This window comes from Gouania willdenowi, chromosome 12, assembly GCF_900634775.1.
Source record: "Gouania willdenowi chromosome 12, fGouWil2.1, whole genome shotgun sequence".
Lineage (NCBI taxonomy): Eukaryota > Metazoa > Chordata > Actinopteri > Blenniiformes > Gobiesocidae > Gouania > Gouania willdenowi.
In genome coordinates, this window is record NC_041055.1 from 20,128,234 (window position 1) to 20,148,106 (window position 19,873).

General features: G+C 37.2%; 2 protein-coding genes across 2 annotated transcripts; both read right to left on the reverse strand.

Moving 5' to 3' along the window:
- Nucleotides 1–637: 637 nt before the first annotated feature.
- Nucleotides 638–19,510, reverse strand: slc5a1 (solute carrier family 5 member 1). The gene is made up of 15 exons (XM_028462567.1): nt 19,298–19,510; nt 18,970–19,041; nt 18,026–18,130; nt 17,643–17,702; nt 14,942–15,046; nt 13,951–14,056; nt 13,559–13,639; nt 12,311–12,519; nt 9,792–9,927; nt 9,578–9,685; nt 9,330–9,480; nt 3,794–3,962; nt 1,814–2,029; nt 1,601–1,706; nt 638–1,520 (listed from the first exon to the last, which is right to left on the reverse strand). Exons 1-15 carry the CDS (start codon nt 19,454–19,456, stop codon nt 1,306–1,308), a joined length of 1,998 nt encoding a protein of 665 aa, XP_028318368.1. The 5' UTR covers nt 19,457–19,510; the 3' UTR covers nt 638–1,305.
- On the reverse strand, nt 4,985–8,119 carry LOC114473152 (zinc finger BED domain-containing protein 4-like). Its single transcript, XM_028462568.1, has 2 exons — nt 7,231–8,119; nt 4,985–7,042 (listed from the first exon to the last, which is right to left on the reverse strand). The coding sequence occupies exons 1-2, from the start codon at nt 7,263–7,265 to the stop codon at nt 6,280–6,282; spliced, it is 798 nt and encodes a 265-aa protein (XP_028318369.1). The 5' UTR covers nt 7,266–8,119; the 3' UTR covers nt 4,985–6,279.
- Nucleotides 19,511–19,873: the final 363 nt, after the last annotated feature.

Consider the following 19,873-nt stretch of genomic DNA (forward strand, 5'->3'; position numbering starts at 1 on the left):
CGTGACTTTTACAGATATTCACGTAATATTACAGATATTCTTTTGATGCTAAAGGGGTAAGGAATCATTTATGAACATGTTTAATAGTAGAAGGAGGCCAGAAAGAAAGTAGTAGCAGATTCCGCCTGCCACCAACACTTCTGGACAAGAGAAGGATAAATATATATAGCGTCCTCTGCTGTTTAAAAAAAGTCCTGCGATTCAATTTTCACAGTATCGATGTGAACGTGATACCTATGAATCGATTTTTAACTGCCTTACGATTAATCGTTACATCTCTAATATATATAAATATATATATATAATATTTCATATACATATATAAAATATTGGTAAAAACATGGGAAGAATTAGATGGTTTTTTTTAGGACCTTTGGTAGTATTTTCTGATTCATAGAGTAAAATCTGTAAATATCTTTGGCTCTACTATGTCGACACAAAACAGAAAGTTTGTACCAGGCTGTATCCACATTTCTGTTTTTTTAATATTTGCTGATTAATGTATATTTCATTCAGTATCAAATTCAATGAGTTACCTGTTTATTTTAACTTTTTCTGTTTTAAAAGATTACATTTAGATCAGCACGGACTGATGCATTAGAAACATGCCTGATGAATATATTTTTTGCAAATTGGATTTGTTTTACATGTTATTATTTATTCAATTTAGAACAAATATGCAGAACATTTTTAGACCTATTTAAGTTATATCTTTATACTAAGTAATACAATGTAAGTACATGCATAGCACACAGAACAGTAGAGAAATTTACAAACACCATTTTTGTTTTCCCACTTACAGATATCATTGGCCCCCTGGTGGCCCCCCTAAGAAAAATCCTAGAGTTACCACATCCTATCTTGTATTCATATTTAAAGCCAATGATTTAAATGGCACCCTTATTCCCTCGTGATTCCTAAAGCAACATATTTTAATGATTCAAATGTAAGTTTTAATAAATTACAGGCTTGGTTGCTAATACATTTTCTCATTTAATATTGTTGAATATTGATAGCAATAAAACTTAAGAAAATGCTTTTATTAGTAAAAACATGGTGAAAATGTAAAATCTGTAAATATTCATACTCAAAGCCAATGAATTGAATGGCATCCTTCTCCATTTGTGATTCCTAAAGCAACATTGAATACTGTTGAATATGAACAGGAATAACACTTAAGAAAATGCACAAGTGTGGCATCTCATTCTGTTGATTAAAAGCACTGCTTTGGTCACAGATCAAATTCCTATCAATTGTTGTTAAAAACATATAAATTAAAAGAATCAAATTTGCCCGAGGTTTTTATCAACCAAAAAAGGCATGACAGAAAACTGCCACACACAGGAGAATGATGGCGTTAGCATTGACGATGTTCCTCCACAGAGGCTCCTCGGAGGTGTCGGTGAGCTTCTTCTGCATTTCTGCTTCTTCCTCTGGAGTCAGTTTGACAGCTTTGCTTTCCTCCAGTCCACAGAAGCACATCACGGCCTTCTTACAGAACCCAGGCTCCTCTGTGGGTTCTGTAGCAGAGAAAGCAGTGAAAACAACCATGATGCACATGTGTATAATATATGATTCTAAACATAATCTCTACACTCACCTTCTATTTCCAGACTGTTGGTATCTTTGGCATTAACCCAGTCGTCTTGGTCAATGTCCACTCTCTCTTCTGTGTTGTTCCTCAGGCTCCAGCAGAGTCTATACAGCTAGTTGAACAATTACAAAGGTACTTAATGAAAATTAAATGCAAGAGACCTTTAATCAGTGTTTTTTTTGTCTTGTAAAAGACATGATTACATCAGTTGCTACATACGTGTTTGTCCTCAATGGGTTTCGTCATGAGTGAGATTCCCATTATGATGACGCAAGATGTGACAAAGAGAATGATGGCGAAGTAGAGGTAGTGGACTCCACATATGATGGTGGGACAGTTACTGGGGCTAACGCAGCTGCCTGTTCCATAAATGAACTCTGTGATCATCCTGGACAGGCCGATTAACAGGCCAATGACGAGTCCATAAAAGGCACCCTAAGGACAGGAAAAAAACACAACTTTAGATATAAGAGTGTTTTCATTATCTTCCAACTGTCAGAGAGCTGGACTTTATGATTTAAGGGAATAGTTTTACAGTATTGAATTCAAACATCAGATTTATTTGGTGTTCACAAACAGTTTCTTTGGGATACCTGTAGAAAGTACTGGTTTTAGAGCATAACAAATGCAACACAACATTATAAGATTAATTTTATACTTTTGAACTGTATGTCAAGTTGAGGTTTTGTTTATTCAGACAAGGTTTTTTTTAGGAAATTTTTATTAAATTTTTGCGAAGAATGTCAGTTGACAGTCAAAACATGTCGGGAGATAAAAAAAATTCCTTACAAAAAAACCTTGTCTGAATAAAGAAAACGTCAACTAAACATACTGTTCCAAAAGAAGACAAAATTAATCTCGCTGCAACTATTACATGGAATTCAAGTGAAACTTCAAAGGAACCATCAAAGGACTCTTCTGACGAAGACTGGCAGTTGACAGTCGAAACATTTTGGGTAGGGATGCACCGAAATGAAAATTAGAAGCCGAAGCCATAGTGCATAAATAGCCTAGAATACATTTTTAGACATGTTTTTTAAAGAAAGTAAATGTTTACTGAATATTATGACATTTTTTAAATATTCCAGTAGCCTTTGCTTTTCAAAAAAAGCACAACAAAGTTTTTCATTTATATTAGGCCTTCAAATAAATCAAAACATCCATTCCAAAAAAAACCTAAAGTGCATTAAAGGGGAGGTATGATGAAAAAATCACTTTATATTGGTTTTGCTACAGCGATATACATCCCTTTAGCCTTATTCAGAGGGCCGTAGTTGAAAAAGTTCTGTTTCCTCCCTCCCTTGTTATTCCACATTTTGTAAAAAGTCAGCTTTAAATGGGCGAGTTGGATTTTGCCCACGTTGGCAGGTGACGTCACCTAACATGCCTCCTAGAATGTGAGCTCCTCCCCCTCCAACTATCCAACAGCTAAAACAACACTGCTGTTTAAAATAGAATATATATTATACTTTATTGCCATATATGTAAATACAAACTGCACTAGTTTTTCTGCTGCTGATCTTATGGGAGTCACTGCTTGGAGCCACGGCCATTGTTTACACACATCAGCTGTTAGCACTCCGTAATAAATGCTACACCAGCCTATGCAGCGAAACCCGACATTGCTTGTGAACTGAGGAAGAAATGATGGGGATGTTTACGGATTTGTGGCTCACAGCGCTGACAACGAACTCGGTTGTGGAATTGGACGCTTCCAACTTTAACGCGGTGACGGACAGCGGTAAACGGAAAGGAAAGAGTCTGCTGTTGCTGCTGCTGCTGGTTCTGCAGCAACGCGCACACACTTTTCCAACTCAAAATCACAGCACGTTGTTTGATTGCGTCATTGCTTCACACACTACTATTCAGCCTTGCTTTTAACTCATTCCACCGAAGGCTGAATATTGCTTTTTTTGCAATATTTGGCCGAATATATTCGGTCGCTAGATATTCGGTGCATCCCTAATTTCGGGAGATTAAAATGTCCTGAAAAATCTTGTCTGAATATACAAAAGCTCAACTTGACATACAACATTGTGCTGTAACTCATTTTTGTACTTTTTCATGAAATTTTGAACCATTGTCACTGCTGTCCTGGTTTGTGATGGATTCTAGCAAGCTAGAAAAGTAGTTGTTGCACAGGTCACAGGATGATCATTTTGAACATCTTTTCACTTTTCACAAAAAAAGGCAACTTACAGTTTCATTGACTCGTTTGCAAAAGATGGCCAACATGAAGACAGCTGCAACTGGTGGGGCCAGGTAACTGCTAGTGGATTGGATGTAGTCAAAGAGCTGGCCACTCTGCGCTGACTGCACCACAGGGATCCATGCAATGCTCACACCAATCAAGGCCAAGATGAACACTCTGTACACACAAACAACAGAGAATTTTAGAACATCTCTACTTAGTCTTCAGGAGTGTGATTCTTTGTTCATGCACGGAGCATCAAACTTGTAAAACGCGTTGTTTTTACTCAGTTATTCAAATTGTCATCCTGATGTGTTCTGGCCTTGTGCATCTTAAATTGGAAAACTAAAGGTTTTATTGACAGCACTCTAAGTGAAATGCATTTTGCTATAAATTGTAAAGCAGTTTGAATTTATAACTGTGGATGCTTTGTTTCTACACAATGACATTTCATCTGATTGTATAATTTAAAACTGAATCCCATTTAGAGTCGAGTTTTTACCGACTGCTTTGCTTCAAACCTATATTTTACTTATTCATTCCCACTTTTTTTTCTTGAATAGAAAATAGATAAACCCTTATATGCCAAGAAAAAATACACCAAGTTTTGGAGGGGAAACAGATAGGGCTGGTCAATATATCGTGATTCAAGATATATCTATTTTGGCATTATACAAAATGATATCGCCTATATCGAGTAGGGCTGCAACTAATGATTTTTTTATAATCGATTAACCGGTTGATTATTTTTACGATTAATCGGTTTATTTACTTACAGTTTAGTGTTGCCTATTTTTTCCCAAGTAAATTATTAACAAAGGGCCTTTATCATTCAACATAGACTTTTGAAATTTTAACTATTTTTTAATGTCATATCATCAAAATCATATCTGGAATTGTGTTTTATTTAGTTATGTGTTAGTAATCCTTTGTCGAACTCTTCTGGAATCAAAACACTGACCCATACATGCTCTAGCAAATTTCACAAGGAGAATTCCAATGAGGTTTTCACCATGACAGTCCTTATGGCTCCTAAAGTAGTTTAAAATCCTGAACAAAGCTTATTAAGGACTCTTTCAGAACATATTTTCACAAAGAAGAATAAGACAGAATAAAATTGCAGTGAATTACATTTTATTATTTTTTTTTTCCTGTAACCACGCCTTATACATGGGAAACAGCTTCATAGCTTATGCTGTGAAATTGTAAACAATCCTTCAAATAAAGTGCCAATAGCATGAAGCCTGAATGGAACTTACATTTTAAAGTGAAATTTAAACTAAAATCCATCAGAAGGTTGTCCAGAAAAAAATTGGAAACCTGCTGTCTGAAAAAGAGCAGTGAATAATGAAAAAGTGCATTTTAAATACGATTTCAATATTTACTTCTCTCATTCAGTCATAACTAGGCTGCAAGACTGAAATATGAACTGGTAAACAACAAACATGTTTGTAAAGCTTTAAACAGCTTTTACGACTAAACATTTGCAAACAATAATGTACTGCACAAATAAGTCTTTGCCAACTGTGAGATGTAAAGATGTAATCCTCATAACAGTGCAAATATTAAAAATGTAATAAAACAATAAAATGTTCAATAAAACAACTCATGCCTTAATTGACAGAAATCCGACTAACTGTGGGAAATGAGGCATAGCACTATTCACTCATTTGAGAAAGAACTTTGCATTGCAGTGCAAAAATGTCAACATGTCCACATGTTCAGGGCTTAGGATTGCTCTCTTTTTAGAGGCTATGTTTCCTGCTGCTCCGCTGGTGTGGAAGTTCTTGGTATACAGAGGTAGGACCTTGCTAATCTTACAAAAAGGGATATTTCACCTCATTCGACTTCCACCACTGTAACGGATTTTCCCCCTTGGAAATGGGTTTCTCACCAAAGTACGTGAGCACCTCCTGCCTGACTTTCCTAGTGAGCTCCTCAGCTTCTCCTTCCTTGGCTTCTTCCTCACTGCTGGTTTCGGACTCAAGAAGGGAATCAATTAAGGAGACAGGAACTTTTTCAAGAACAGGAGGTGTACTGTCAGGTGCTGGACACAGGGTGGCTGTAGCTGCTCCATTTTGACTGCCTTCATTTGGACTTTGACTTGAACTTTGAAGCTGTCCTCAGAAGACAGAAACTGTAGTTTTCGCAACCGTGGATCCAGGGAAGAACTAATGATTACACTGTTATGTGAAGATGATGAGTCACAGAAAGTGGTTTCATTCTTCCATCGCTGTTCAACCTCTTCTACAACTCTGTGAAGGAACGCTTGGTGTTTCAAAATCCATACCTTGCATTGACTTGACCAGTGCTTTTGCCAATGGTGAAAGAGGAAATTGTAGTGTATTTTTCACCACTCATGTACTCTGTGACACAGTCAAAAGGCTTCAGGGCTGTGGAAAGCTCTTTGAGTAGGCTCCATTGGTCTGGTTTTAAGTCTAAATATTGCTTGCCTGTTTTTGTCACAGTTAGGTCTGGCAGTAACATCCCACCGTTACTCAAGCAGACGATTGATCATGTGATACGTACTGTTCCATCTAGCACTAACATCTTGGATGAGTTCGTGTTCAGGTGTGCCCATTTGATGTTGTTTTTGCCCGAGTAAGTTCACTTCTTTTAAAATGCTCAACAAGGCATCGTGAAGCTCCAACTGCTTTGGCAATGATCTGGTGTTTAAGAGCAGAGGTGAGAACAAGCTGCAATGTGTGACCTGTGCATCTGAGAGAGGCCCAACCGTAGTAGTCGAGCAGCAGCCACGATGTTGGTCATGCACAATAGCAGATATTTTATCAGGAAGAATTTCAAATTTGTCCAGTATTTCTTGCAGCCACCCTGCAATATTTTGGGCAGTATGTCTCTCCTCCAGTGGCATAGTAGAGAGGCAAATTGACTCCATTTGCCAGTCGATTCCAATGTAGTGGCATGTGATTCCCATGTATCTTCCAGTTGCTACACTAGTCCAAATGTCTGCAGTCAGAGCCACTTTGCTGTCAATGGCTGAGATTCTTGATTTGACTTGATCCACTGTGGCATTGTATTTCTTGTCCAACAACCTCGCAAAATGCATTCTAGAGGGGATCGTGTAACCTGGATTGAATGACTTTAACATTTGTTGGAAGCCTGCTCCTTCCACCATCGAGAGCGGTCTCATGTCTTTCACTAGCATGTTTAAAACATTGTCTGTCAATGGTGCACATTGCTGCTGGGTGAGTATCTTCTTTTTGCACACGAAATCACTAATATTGGTTTGTTTCTTCCTAAAACACACAAAAAAATGACAGAATCAGTATGATTTTAAAACCAAAATGAACATTTTCATTTTAATTATGAACAAATCGGCACCAATATTACTCAAACTGTTTGGCGTTATATTACAAAACGACAATCATGTGTCGATACATTATATACAGTAACTCATCAGTATTTTTGCGTTGAGTAAACTCACCGTGCCGGCGCTTGGTCCTCCGCTTCTAAACACATGTTTTTGTTTAAGGTGCTCGTGGAGAGACGTAGTACTCCCGTGCCAGGCCAGTTCAGTTGTGCAGAATTTACAGGTTACTCTTCTTTTTTGAAGGCTCAAAGTAAAGTGTTCCCACACTTTGGATGACTTAGTTTGATTAGTTTTATCTTCCGTTTTTTTTCTTTTTCTTTGAACTTACTCCACTGCGGCTTACCTCCGCCATCTTGCTGAATGCTGCAGAGTAACCTAAAACGAGGCCAGCTATTGACTATTCACTACTTCGCCTGCTGTACTGGCTGAGTAAAACCTCCAGTGGCTCATTTCTGCCCCACTTTGGTCACCGTGGATTTAAAATATGCACAAAATGAGCTGCTTACTGCAAATAAGTTATTTAGCAACTAATCGATGACTAAATCAGTTGACCACTATTTTTATAATTGATTTTAATCGATTAATTAAGCTATTATCGAGATCTATGTTTTGTTTTTTTTGCTTGTTTTTATTTATACAATCACAATACAAATCACATCATACGAGTATTTAATGTTATTCATAGAGTATGGTGAAACAGTGTCCTTCACAATTTTTCCATATTTTGGAGATATTTTATAGCTTTTTTTGTATTAAAATACTCATTTTAGATGTTGGTGCTTTTGTTACATTTCAGAACATCATGAAAAGCTCAGATGGATGGATTGTTGAGTGTGTCCTAACCCGATCTTCCCCTAAATAAGTTACACTACAGAACTTACTCACACGTGCTGTCTCTTATAAGAGAAAAAGCCAAAAGTGGCACATATTGTGCAGCTGTTTGTTAATAAATGTGCCTGTGTGACATCTTTCATCAACAAATTTAACCCAGAATTATATTTTTGGCAAGACTTTATTTAGTTAAAAATATTGAGATCGGTTTCGTATATTGCCATTTTAAGAAAAAATATTGAGAGATGAGTTTTGGTCCATATCGCCCAGCACTGGAACCAGATTAATACACTGATTCTGGATTAGTTTGAAAAATCGATAAACCCATATCTCTCATAATGTGAAATTTGACTTGGTTGTATCCGGTTGGTTTTTCAATTACCCCACCAAATTTCTTCATCATCAAATCTGGATTGTGTATTAAATTTGGATTTTTCAAAGAGATGGGCGTGCCTATACATTTGGACCTGCTGTATCATTATTAATGGGGATATACATTTCTTACAAGCCTGATGGCACCACGATCAGGATCACTGATCCAAACAACTACCTTTTACGGCTGGGGTTGCTAGCAGACAGTGTGACAAAGCTCCTCTGTGAATATCTAACTTCATGTACAATGATGTAGTGACTAACTGGTGACATGTAGGTGGCAGCACTGCAGCTTTGGATGAGAGATCACCCATTATGGGCAGAGCTCAGAGGGAGAGGAAAGGAGTTTACGAGACAGAAAGTGGCACTACGAGAGTTAATGCTGAAGTTCCCAGCAGCTCGACCAGAGCATGTGTGGAACCTAAGTGGACTATTGAGAGTGTCGCAATGGTGAGATAAAACGATCAAAAAGCGGGGCAAGCGCTGACACTCGTCATGTCCGGGAGGAGGAGGAAGTTGTGTGTGGGGAGAATGACGGGGGAGAGACTTGGAGGACGGACAAAATACAGTAAGAAAACCATTCAATTCTGACATAGATAGCAAAATAATAATAATCTTGCCATCAAAAGCCCGGTCTCAGTGTTGTTTTCGTCATTTTATAGAAGGAAACCAATGTTGAGGTGTCAATAAAACACAAAAAATTGCTTCAAAGTCACTAATAGATTTTTTCAGAAAAAGCCGTTTTTCTCAGCTGTTTGTCACAAACTGGCGATTTGTGTGGAACTTGCCTCTATTCAACTGCTGATTACAGAAGAATGAAACAAGCTCGAAACAAAATTCTTTTTTCTGATGAAAGTCGAGAGTCTAATCTTTCAGAAGATGTCAGATTGTCAATTTTGAAGATGGCTGGCAATGAATGAGTTAAATAACCAATAAGCATTTCAGGAACAGTGTGTACTGTGTAATGGTAAACTATGTCTTCACACCTTTCCCTTGAAATCAGTATTTACCTGCCAGCAATCATTAGCTCCCTCTCGCTAGCGGTACTACGGATCTTAGTGTAGATATCCATGGTGAAGAGAGTACTAGAGCTGTTGAAGACAGAGGTAAGGGAGCTCATCAGCGATGCTAGCATCACAGACAGCATTAAACCCCGAAGACCTGAAATACACACATTTTAACAGGATGACAAAAATAGGCAAAAAGGTTAAAGAGGATGTGACAATTTGTAATTGCACATCAAAGGCAAACTACCTACCATTGGGCATCAGGTACACCACCATTTTGGGATAGGCAATGTTAGTGCAGCCCACACTGGCTCCACAGTATTTCATGCACTCATCTGGATCTACGCAAGCCACCTCATCTAGATAAAACATCCGAAAAGCGATTAAAATTGAACATAGTGGTTGTGTTTCTTGCGGGTCAATTTGAAACATCTGATTTATACGTTGAAAACACAACATGCCCACCAGCATAAAGGATCCGACTGATCATTCCAGGGAAAACCATGAGGAACATGGGCAGTATCTTCAGGTAGCCACAAAGAATGCAACCAGCCTTGACATGAGACAGGTTCTTGGCTGATAGGCATCGTTGAACGATAACCTACAGATAGAAAAAAGATAATGAGCCACATGATGAGGCAACTCACAGATACAGCACTACAAGGCTCCTTGCATCCTAAAATGTCAATATGCAAGGTATAGAGTCGAGATTTAGATTTAGTTGAATGCAGACTTTGGCACCTGTGGGCCGAATGCTGCCCCCAAGGTAAATGCACAAAATAACTCCAAAAACACACTATTTCACTCCAAAAATAGACAATATTTCTACAAATATACAATAAAAATATTCAAAACGACACCAAATATACACATAAGAAGAGCACCCAAAGAAACCTCCGCCAAGTGCCAAATACAGTATCCTTTTTGCCAGATATTGGCAGTTATCTGGATCAGTGATCCTGATAATGGTACCAGGATCATTCACACTTATAATAAATTATATCCCCATTAATAATGACAGTAGGTTCAAATGTATGGGCAAAACTTGTGTTTAAATGGGTCCGATTCAAACGAAACTGCGGTATTTGAGGAATGGCCCCAACATAATTGAGCCAAATTTCATGAACTGAGATATTATTTTTTTAAATTTCGGATTGTTTGATTTTTCGTCCAGAATCAGTATATTGATCCCAGAATCTTCAGTGGTTTATAGCTGGTATCTGGAGTTTCTGAAAAATATGTTTATGCTTGATTCTTTTGAAATGCGAAAAAATACCTAACTAGTCTTTTACTATGGGCTACTGCTGGTGGTCATTCATATACATGTATGAGTCCCTCCTTTGTCCTATAGACCCCTATACAAATGGAAATGATCGCCGACAGTGCCCAGCCAATAGGCTTTGACTTCCTGTTTTTGAGACTGTCAATTAAAGTGAATGCGGAACGGTGCACAGAAACAAGCAACAGCATCACAACAGCAAACAGGTAAATATGGTTTTAGCTCTTACCTGACCCATAGACCTGGGGTGTCAAACTCCAGTACTCGAGGGCCAGATTCCTGAGATTTTTAGATGTGTCCCTACTCATACACTCCTGGTGGAGACCAATGTGTTGTGATCAAGCTCTGCAGAAGCATGATGACGAGCCATTCATTTGATTCAGGTGTGTTGGAGCAGGGACACATCTAAAAGTCTGAGGAATCCGGCCCTCGAGGACTGGAGTTCGACACCCGTGACCTATATCAATGCGACCCGATGCGACCTTGTTATGTTCCGCGATGCGCGTGCAGAAAAGTAGAGGCGTGGCTTCTGGTAGATTGGCAGAGGCAGTGGGAGGAAGTGAGGCTGTTTAGGGCGGGACATCGAGAAGTTTCTCAGAAATTCTGCATAGCAGCTTTAATGTTTATCGTTGGCTAAAATTCTGTCCTAATCCATTAAGTACTTTTGACATAGGCCTTGCTGACAGACAAACAAACCAATATGGGAAATAGATCAACCTCAGTGAATGATATTACATCTTTGACGGAGGTAATGACACTATAAACAAATTCACAAAATGACTCCAGAATTACACAAAACCACAACTAAAACAAAAACTCTGCAAACACACAAAACGACAACAACTCGAAAATGACAACTCCATAAATACACAACACAATAACAAAAACACACAAATTTAGAGAGAAATATACTATACTGTACTATAAAAACCCTTTAGTATTTCCTGTATTATTGCCCAGATTGGTCATTATTCTAAATTCTGGCATGAATTTTGATAACATTGCCCCTGCATCAGACGTGAACATTTTCGTGGCCCTCGCGGCTATAAAAGTTCACCATCTCTAGTATAAAGACAAAGGATCTAAGAGAAAGGAGCAGCATGAGGCTGAGTTTAGGGTGCTCAAGTTATTTAAGTATTATGATGGAAATCATTGAAAATGCACAAGAATGCATGTTGAATGTGAGAGAATTGACCAAGGTCCTACAGAAGTGATGGATTAAAAATTTAAAAAAAAACTACTTTTGTAATAGATTTCCAACTCCTGTCTCTAAACTTCTTTCTGTTTTGGTTTTTTACAATTAACAAAAAGTCCAGCTTGAAATATTGGATAAATATTATTTAATCCATTATATACTATTTTATCCCCCAGCCATGTGCGAACGTTATCTAAGACTTACAAGCAAACCACAAATAGATGGAGAAAAAAAACTATCTGGCAGGTCAATATTTGATTTAGCGCCTAGAGAAAAGCCAGCTTTAGTTCTTGTTATCTTGCTAAAAGCATGGCTATCTTCTCTCCATAGACCACCTCAGACTGCTTGAGTGAGTGTATTTAAAACCGACAAGATAAGGGCATGCAGATGTGTGTGCAAACATACCAGAATCAATAAGTTGCTTTTATGAAGTTGAATTGATGAAGTTGGTAAGGGAAGGCGACCATTCAACAAGCAAAAAAAACTGACTTAAACTGACATGAAACTGACCTGATCAGTGCACCAGTACCACATGGCCTGAATAGTCAGCCCAAACACCAGGCCTGGCCACGGCAGGTCCCCCGTAATGGCATCCCTAAATATGTGGAAGGCGTCTGCTCGGGGTTCGTAGCATTTTGCGCTGATATTTCCCGTGATGGACGGGACAGCAGTCATGTAGCGTGCTTGGAATTGTTCATAGCCACCAACTTTGTCAAAGGCTGAAAATGTGCACAATTAAACATTTGTAGACAGTTTGACAGTAAGAAATTAAATATTGCTTTTAAAAGTTCAGTTTAACCCTCAGGGCACCTTTGAAAAAAAATTACACTCTTTGAGCTCAGGTACCAAAATGGTACAACTTCACAAAACTGTCGTAAAAATGGTCGTGTATATATATATATATATATATATATATATATATATGTTTTCATTATAATTTTGTATTTTTTTTAACCTTTTTATGCCCTTTCTGTCATAAAAACACAATTTTATTTCAATAAAAAAACACAAAATATGCATTTTTTTTTTCTCAAAAAATGAAGCGCAAAGTTGGAATATTTGGTATGAAGTTATTACAGCCTTGACTAGGTCAATAATTGATAGCAACATGTATTTTGAGGCATTATTCGTTTTAGAGCTATGAGCATTTATTGAAAAAAAACCTACACTCTTTGTGTTCATGTACCAAATCGGTACCTTTCATAAAATTGTCTTCAGAATGCCATATAAATATTTTTTCCCTGATAAGATCTTTCCAACAGCTTTAGACCTAACCATAAATATAAAGATTTTCATTAAATAATACATTTTATTTATTTTTTGCCCTTTTTGTTATAACATTTTTTTTTCAATGACAAAAACACAAATTATGCATTTTCCCCCCCAAAAAATTAGGTGTATTTGGGATTTTGAAGGTGGAGGCCTATATTTATTAGGTCTTTATGGGAGAACCACTGATATGTCAGGAAAACTGTATATCCAAAATATGTGGTTGTAATGGGAGTCAATGGGACCAAATCGGTCACGAACACAAAGAGTGTCGGTACATTTTATATCTCCTGTTTAATACATCTTGCAATAAAAGTGATCGTGGACTTATGAACATGATATTAAAAGAAAACTCCTGGCCAAAGTTCATACAATTAGTCTATAAACTGAATGAGATGCTGAGAATTTCAAAAACTGAATAAGCAGAAAGCACACGTTTGGTCCCCAAAGGTACCCACGAGGGTTCAGAAGACAGAAATTAATGTGTACCAAATCCCATTAGAATGAATGATCCAACAATCATGATGATAGTCTGTAGGGTGTCTGTGTAGATCACTGCAGCCAGTCCGCCTGAGACAAATCATGAGATAAAACATGGAATTTAGCCAGTTAGACAGAAAATAACATGTTGTTAGTGTGTTGTGTAAGTCTTCATCCTGTAAATGTTAGGGTCAGATGTGTATTACAGCAACAGAAGGCCAGTACATCCTTATCTCAGTCGATGGGTGATGACCCATAATAAATAACACATTAGTGATAAACTCCCCTGAGCGGACTGCTGAAGAAGACTTTACCCCCATCATGGAGCCAGATAAGACTTTGTGAGGATGAATCGGTGGGGGCTCAGGGGGAAAGGAAGTGACATAAAGCTACAGACAGACCTGTGACCGTGTAGAGCGCAGTGATCAGTAGTAGCATGATGACAGCGAGGTAGATGTTCAAACCAAGTGCCTGGTTGATAAAAATGGCCCCAGAGAACATGTCTGCCTGAGATGAGAGAGAAAAGAAAGTACCGGTAGTTACTTACGTCAGTTTGTCAATGAAAATAAGGTGTCTCAGTCCAATATGGATATCAGATATTAACCCGATATCAGCAACAAAACGAGTATTGGATTATAACGACCTGCATTTAAATTCTCCTATATAAAACATAATGTTTTTATATGATTTATTGAGATTATTTTCTATTCAATTGTTTAAGGTAAAAAAAAATGTATTTAACCCTTTGGTTAATGATAAATGGGTCAGTTTTTTTCATGCCAACTGGTGCTGACTATTGTTTTCTGTTTCCCATATGTAGAATCACACAGAGAATCAGAAATTAGCACGTGTTCTAGCTTTTCTTCATGAGTTAACAGTGTTTTAACATTATTTTCTTATTTGTGTGTTTATTACAGTCTCTTATTCATTTAGATGTACACCAATCTAACACTAAAAAGGATTAGAATTCAACAAAATGGATTTCAGCTGTTTTGTGACACAGTTGTGTTGATATGTTTACAATGCTTGGCAGTATTTGCAAAATGTGCACATTTTTAATTGTTTTTTCTATCAATTAAAACAATAATAAAATAACTGACTAAAAAAAAAAAAAACAAAACATCACATTTAAAAAACTAACATTTATGTTATATAAAGCTAATTATTCAGACACTTCCATGTTCTGGGTGATATTTCATTACTTTTGCCGGGATATGTAAACTTTTGAGAATAAATGTCGCTCCCACAGCATCGTCCTATGTTTGAGTCGGAATAATGACGTACATATATTTTTGTAGCCAAGTATATGAGTTATTTAAACGTTGAAATGTAAATGCTACACAACGTTAGTATGAAGATTCCTGATAATTAGCACCAAGTTTACTGACTTACTGAGATCTTGGTGAAAACGTAGAGAAATAGGGAGAGCACCGAGAGATAGATGCGTATCCGATGTCCACCAAACCTCTTCTTTAGGTACTCTGGCATCGTGACCACCTACAGAAGACACCAGTCATCACATCCAATAGGAATACAAAACACACAATATAGACAAAACAATTTAACTTTGTGTGTACATATGTATATAAATTCAGGACTCACCATGAACTAATTGTGGTCTAATAGTTATCTAAAGAAGAAACCTACGGTCTGTAAACAATTTAGTGTTGCATTTAATTTGGAAACCAAACCATGTGTATTTACTCACACTATCCATATCATACTCGTATAAAACATATGCTAAATAGTTTTCAGTTTGGATTAATCCGAGTCCATAAAGTCAATAGAAGTAACTGTGTCTGAGATTTCTGTTCTCAATTTATGAGCACTGCACAATACATGACTGTAAACTGGATTAAGGAATGCACCAAAACTGCAACAAACAAGCATAAACGGCAAAATCTCCTTGATAATTTATCATTTTTTTTTAGCATTACAAGATTAATATAGCAACTGTTAATATGCATATCGATTGGTCATACAATGGCAGTGCTATATGTACATAAAAAGAGACAAGTTAGCTAATACCAAAGTAAATACTAATTAGCATATTTGTGTCATGCAGTTGTGAAAGTAGCTTTTTGCATGTGGCTAACCAGCACTTCTTTTATTTTTGTATTTAAAATGAAAATAGTAATGTGTTTTAGGTGTTGCAAAAAGCTGCTACTAGTTTAGTCACAAGCATCATAATGGCCTTACTATACGGGGGTGCCGAATGTAAAAAGTTGGCCATTTGAACGTTTAGCTCATCGCTCTATAAAAGCAAGGACGTTATGCGTGTGTGTGTGTGTGTGTGTGTGTGTGTGCAGATTTCTCCCCAACGCTGTGTCTGCTCGACCTGAAACTTTTGCGTTCGTTATTTTGGACTTATTTGGTGTTGCAAAACGTTTATTTTAATTTGATTTTGCCCGGACGGCACATTCATGTTTACCCAAAAGTGAAACCTATTCAGCTTTTGACCTCAGTGTGAGGGGCCGCTATATAAAAATGAGTTAAAAAAAAAAACAACAACAAACACATTTATCATGCGCATGTCCCTTACAATTAAACCAGGGAAATTGCACACGCTATTTTACTTTGCACCCGCAAATAAATGTTTTCAGGTTTTAGTGACAATATTAAGTTTTTTGCAACAAGCAGTGGCTGAAATAACAGGTAATTTATTTTATATAATTTGAAAAGAAGACGTAACAATTTTTTAAATTACAGCAAATCATAACAACAGGTTACATGTATTCTGTTTTTTTATTATTTTGCAGAAATGCTGTACTTGAATTAAGTTAACAGTAGCATAACCAACTTAGCATCTGCATTGCTTCACCCCATGGAATTAAATTCAGAAGGTCCAGCTCTCATAGTGGGGTCTCCTAACCCTCTTCCCCTGGTCAGGGGTCTGCAACCTTTACTCTACAAGGAACCATTTAACCTCATCTCACCTGGATTAAAGTCCTCCTGGAGCTGAAAAAATACCTTCTCAATTAAGACAATACAGTGTATTAAATTATATAAAATTATATAGAACAATGTTTGATTTGATTTATATTGATCATGTAAATGGAAACTTAAAAACAGTTTGAAATAAAATAAAACAAATTGACATCAAGAAATAAAACGGTATCATACACATCTCAGTTTACATAAACACAATGTTATATAAAGAAGATTTTTTTTAACATAAAACATGCATATTTAACCGGCACATTGGTGGTGAAATGAATGAATACACAATTAAAATCTCTATTTTCTTCCAGAATAGTGTTTTTGTTGGTTTAATTATCTTACCAGGGATTTAAAACTTAAGGTTTGCCACAGGTGCAGGAAAGTTGATGGTCTGTAGATGTTGCTGGAGGTAAAGTAGGAAGGTGCCGAGTCATTGCACAACGTGATTTATTTTTAGGTTGATAAATTGTAAAATCTTGATTTTATTTGTCATTAATCATTAATAGCCTCTGTAAAAAAAAAAAAGACTTTCTTTATTCTTTATTTCAATAGTTTTTTTTAAAGCCACAGGGAGCCATTGCATAAGAGTCAAAGAGCCACATGATGCTCCAGAGCCACAGGTTGCAGACCCCTGCCCTGGGAGAACCACAGCTGAACATCTGTCCTGGCATCATAGTCTATCAGTTCTGGCCCCTCCATGCTGATTCTGATGTACATGTATGCTCTATCGCTGCGCTCGGCATGTTCTTACTTTTTACCGCTGCCCTCAATGTGAGCTCAGTGAAGTGCCTAGCTCCGTTCACGGGCCGCGTGTACTCCAAAGGGGTGCATTGGTGTTCATACTGTGCGCAATGCTATACATTTCTAGCTCTTTCTGTGTCTGCGTTTACTTCAGGCAGTAAACAGAGATGTAACACAATTGTGTGCTGCTATGAAGCAGCCATGTGCTAGATTTGGAACCAGATTATAACATTTTGGTGAGGGAAAGTTTAAAAGTTGGGTGGATAGTATACAGTATGTTATATTTTGATGTAAGACACTAAGCTTTGAGTGCGTGTATCATGTACTGTATATAGCACATTTTGTATCCAAGAAACATGTATGTGTGTATAACTTAGAAAGAGTGAACCCTGCATGTAGTCTGTGTCTTTACCCCTGCTTTTATGTAGATCGGCACAAACAGCCATCCCAGTATGATCACTGCAATCAGAGCCTGAAACACAACAGAAAACATGAATGAGAAATATCTTTCTCTGCAGCACGGCACTCCCATGATAATCTGGACACCATCAGCTCCCTTCACTGATAACCAACATCCAGTGTCAAAGGTTACAAATACATTTGTGTAAGACGTGATAATGGGATAACTGGTAAACACAAAGTTATTTTTTATTTATTTATTATTTATTCAGTTTATTTCCGACATGGTTACATTCACTTTTTTTTTTTTTTTTTTTTTTTTTTTTACATTTTTTGTACATGCCGAAAAAGGAGACGAGAGAAGCAGTTTGCTTATCCGGGTCCCGGATTACTCACGTTCCATTCAAATCCACCGATGGCTATTCCTCCAGCGGCTGCGGTTCCAGCGATGCCCACAAAGTGGCCGCTGCCTATGTTACTGGCAAACAGTGACGCTCCAATCTATGAAAAGTTAAATACGTCTATCAGTGATGTATTTTCTATTAGCATGTTGTTTTAATTAACTAACTAACTTACATACGTTCAGTTTTAGAGAGCGAATCTTGAAAATATTCCACCAAATCTTTTCTAACTTGGGGTGCACATTCATGACTCTCACAGAATGAACCATATTGATTGATGTTGGTGACAACCACCCCTTTCCTCTTATGAATTTATTTATTTAATTATTCTAAATATATATATATTTTTGCAACATATTTGCAGCTATTCTCTATAAAGTTTCAGACACATTCTCCTCTATGTCACTTTCACTGTGAAAGAGCTGTTGCAAAAGAGAGAGCGAGATTATGCAGATTGCAATACACAGACAGAAGTTTTACACAGCTAAAACAGCTTGGGGTCAATTTGACCCCAGAAGAACACCTGTGTGTGCAATATGTGTTCAGTGCGAGGAACAAATATAATCATGATAATGTTGTGCTTAATCAAATGTACAAATCAAATGAGGAAAAGCCATGAAATATGAAGCAAACTATTGTTTTTTGAATGATAAACATTGAATGGGGTCAAAATGTATAATCGAAGGGTTAAAAGAGAAGTCTGTATTTAGCTTTCCAGCTGATTTCACATTCAAACTTTAAAATGTAATTATGAAGATTTACAGCTGGTGACTAATGAAACCCTGTCAATGAATAAAACCACTGTCTCATATTTTATGTTTCTCATTATTCCACAAACAGTAAATCCTTATCGGTGTGTCTCCAAATGCAGGTAGACTGCTGATAGTGAGTCAGATCTGAGCGTCAGCGATAAAGAAGGTGAACGTGTGTGACACCCACCGGCCACCACACCATGCTCCTGCCTGCCAGAAAGAAGCCACCCACAGTGGATCGGTTGGTTCGTACCATAGCCTGGTGACCAGGAAAAAAAAGCTGTAACACTGTGCACAACACTTTCACACAACTGTTCCATCTGTTACCATAAAAATGACAGTGACACATACTATAGGCATAAATAAATCAAGTACATTTCTTTCTGCTAACTAATAATTCATTATGCAACTAATGCTCTAATGGAAATACTCAAACAAGTTGAACAACAGCAAGTTATTGATAATATTAATAGAAGAAAAAAGTAAAAGTTTGAATAAAAAAAGGGACAACTTACCCATATTCCAACAGCTAAGACAACCACAAAGTAAATGACAATAACAGAGATATCAGCTGGATTGTTCAGGGCCACAGTAGTGTTGTTCATCGATCTACTTTTAAAAGTCTCAAATCCAAAATAGGAAGATTGTCCATGATTGGAAAACTCTTCAGTCATTTTGCCACAAGTAAAGAGCCGAGAACCGTTCAGGTAACTGGAGTCGTCTCTAGACTGAGGTACTTCCACAATCGCTTACCTTTATACCTGTGTGCATGTGGGTGTGTGCATCTGCATGTGTTTCATCCAGGTGTTTGTAATGCTATGAGGACCAATATCATAGATTTAATCTGTATAGTGAAACCTTTCCCTGATATGTGTCAATCAAACCAGGTTAGATAAAGGAATATCCTACAACCAAGAGTCCTCAAGGTTAAATAAATGAAATTTCCTTATAAGTCCCTTTAAACTAGACGGATGTTGGTGCGTGACGTAGAAATTGTGGGAAATTATGTGATGTCAGTTACATTACAAAAGTGGATGCACATGCCACCTTTGCTGATGCATGAATGTTGTTGTAGTAAGTAACGTTTAAAA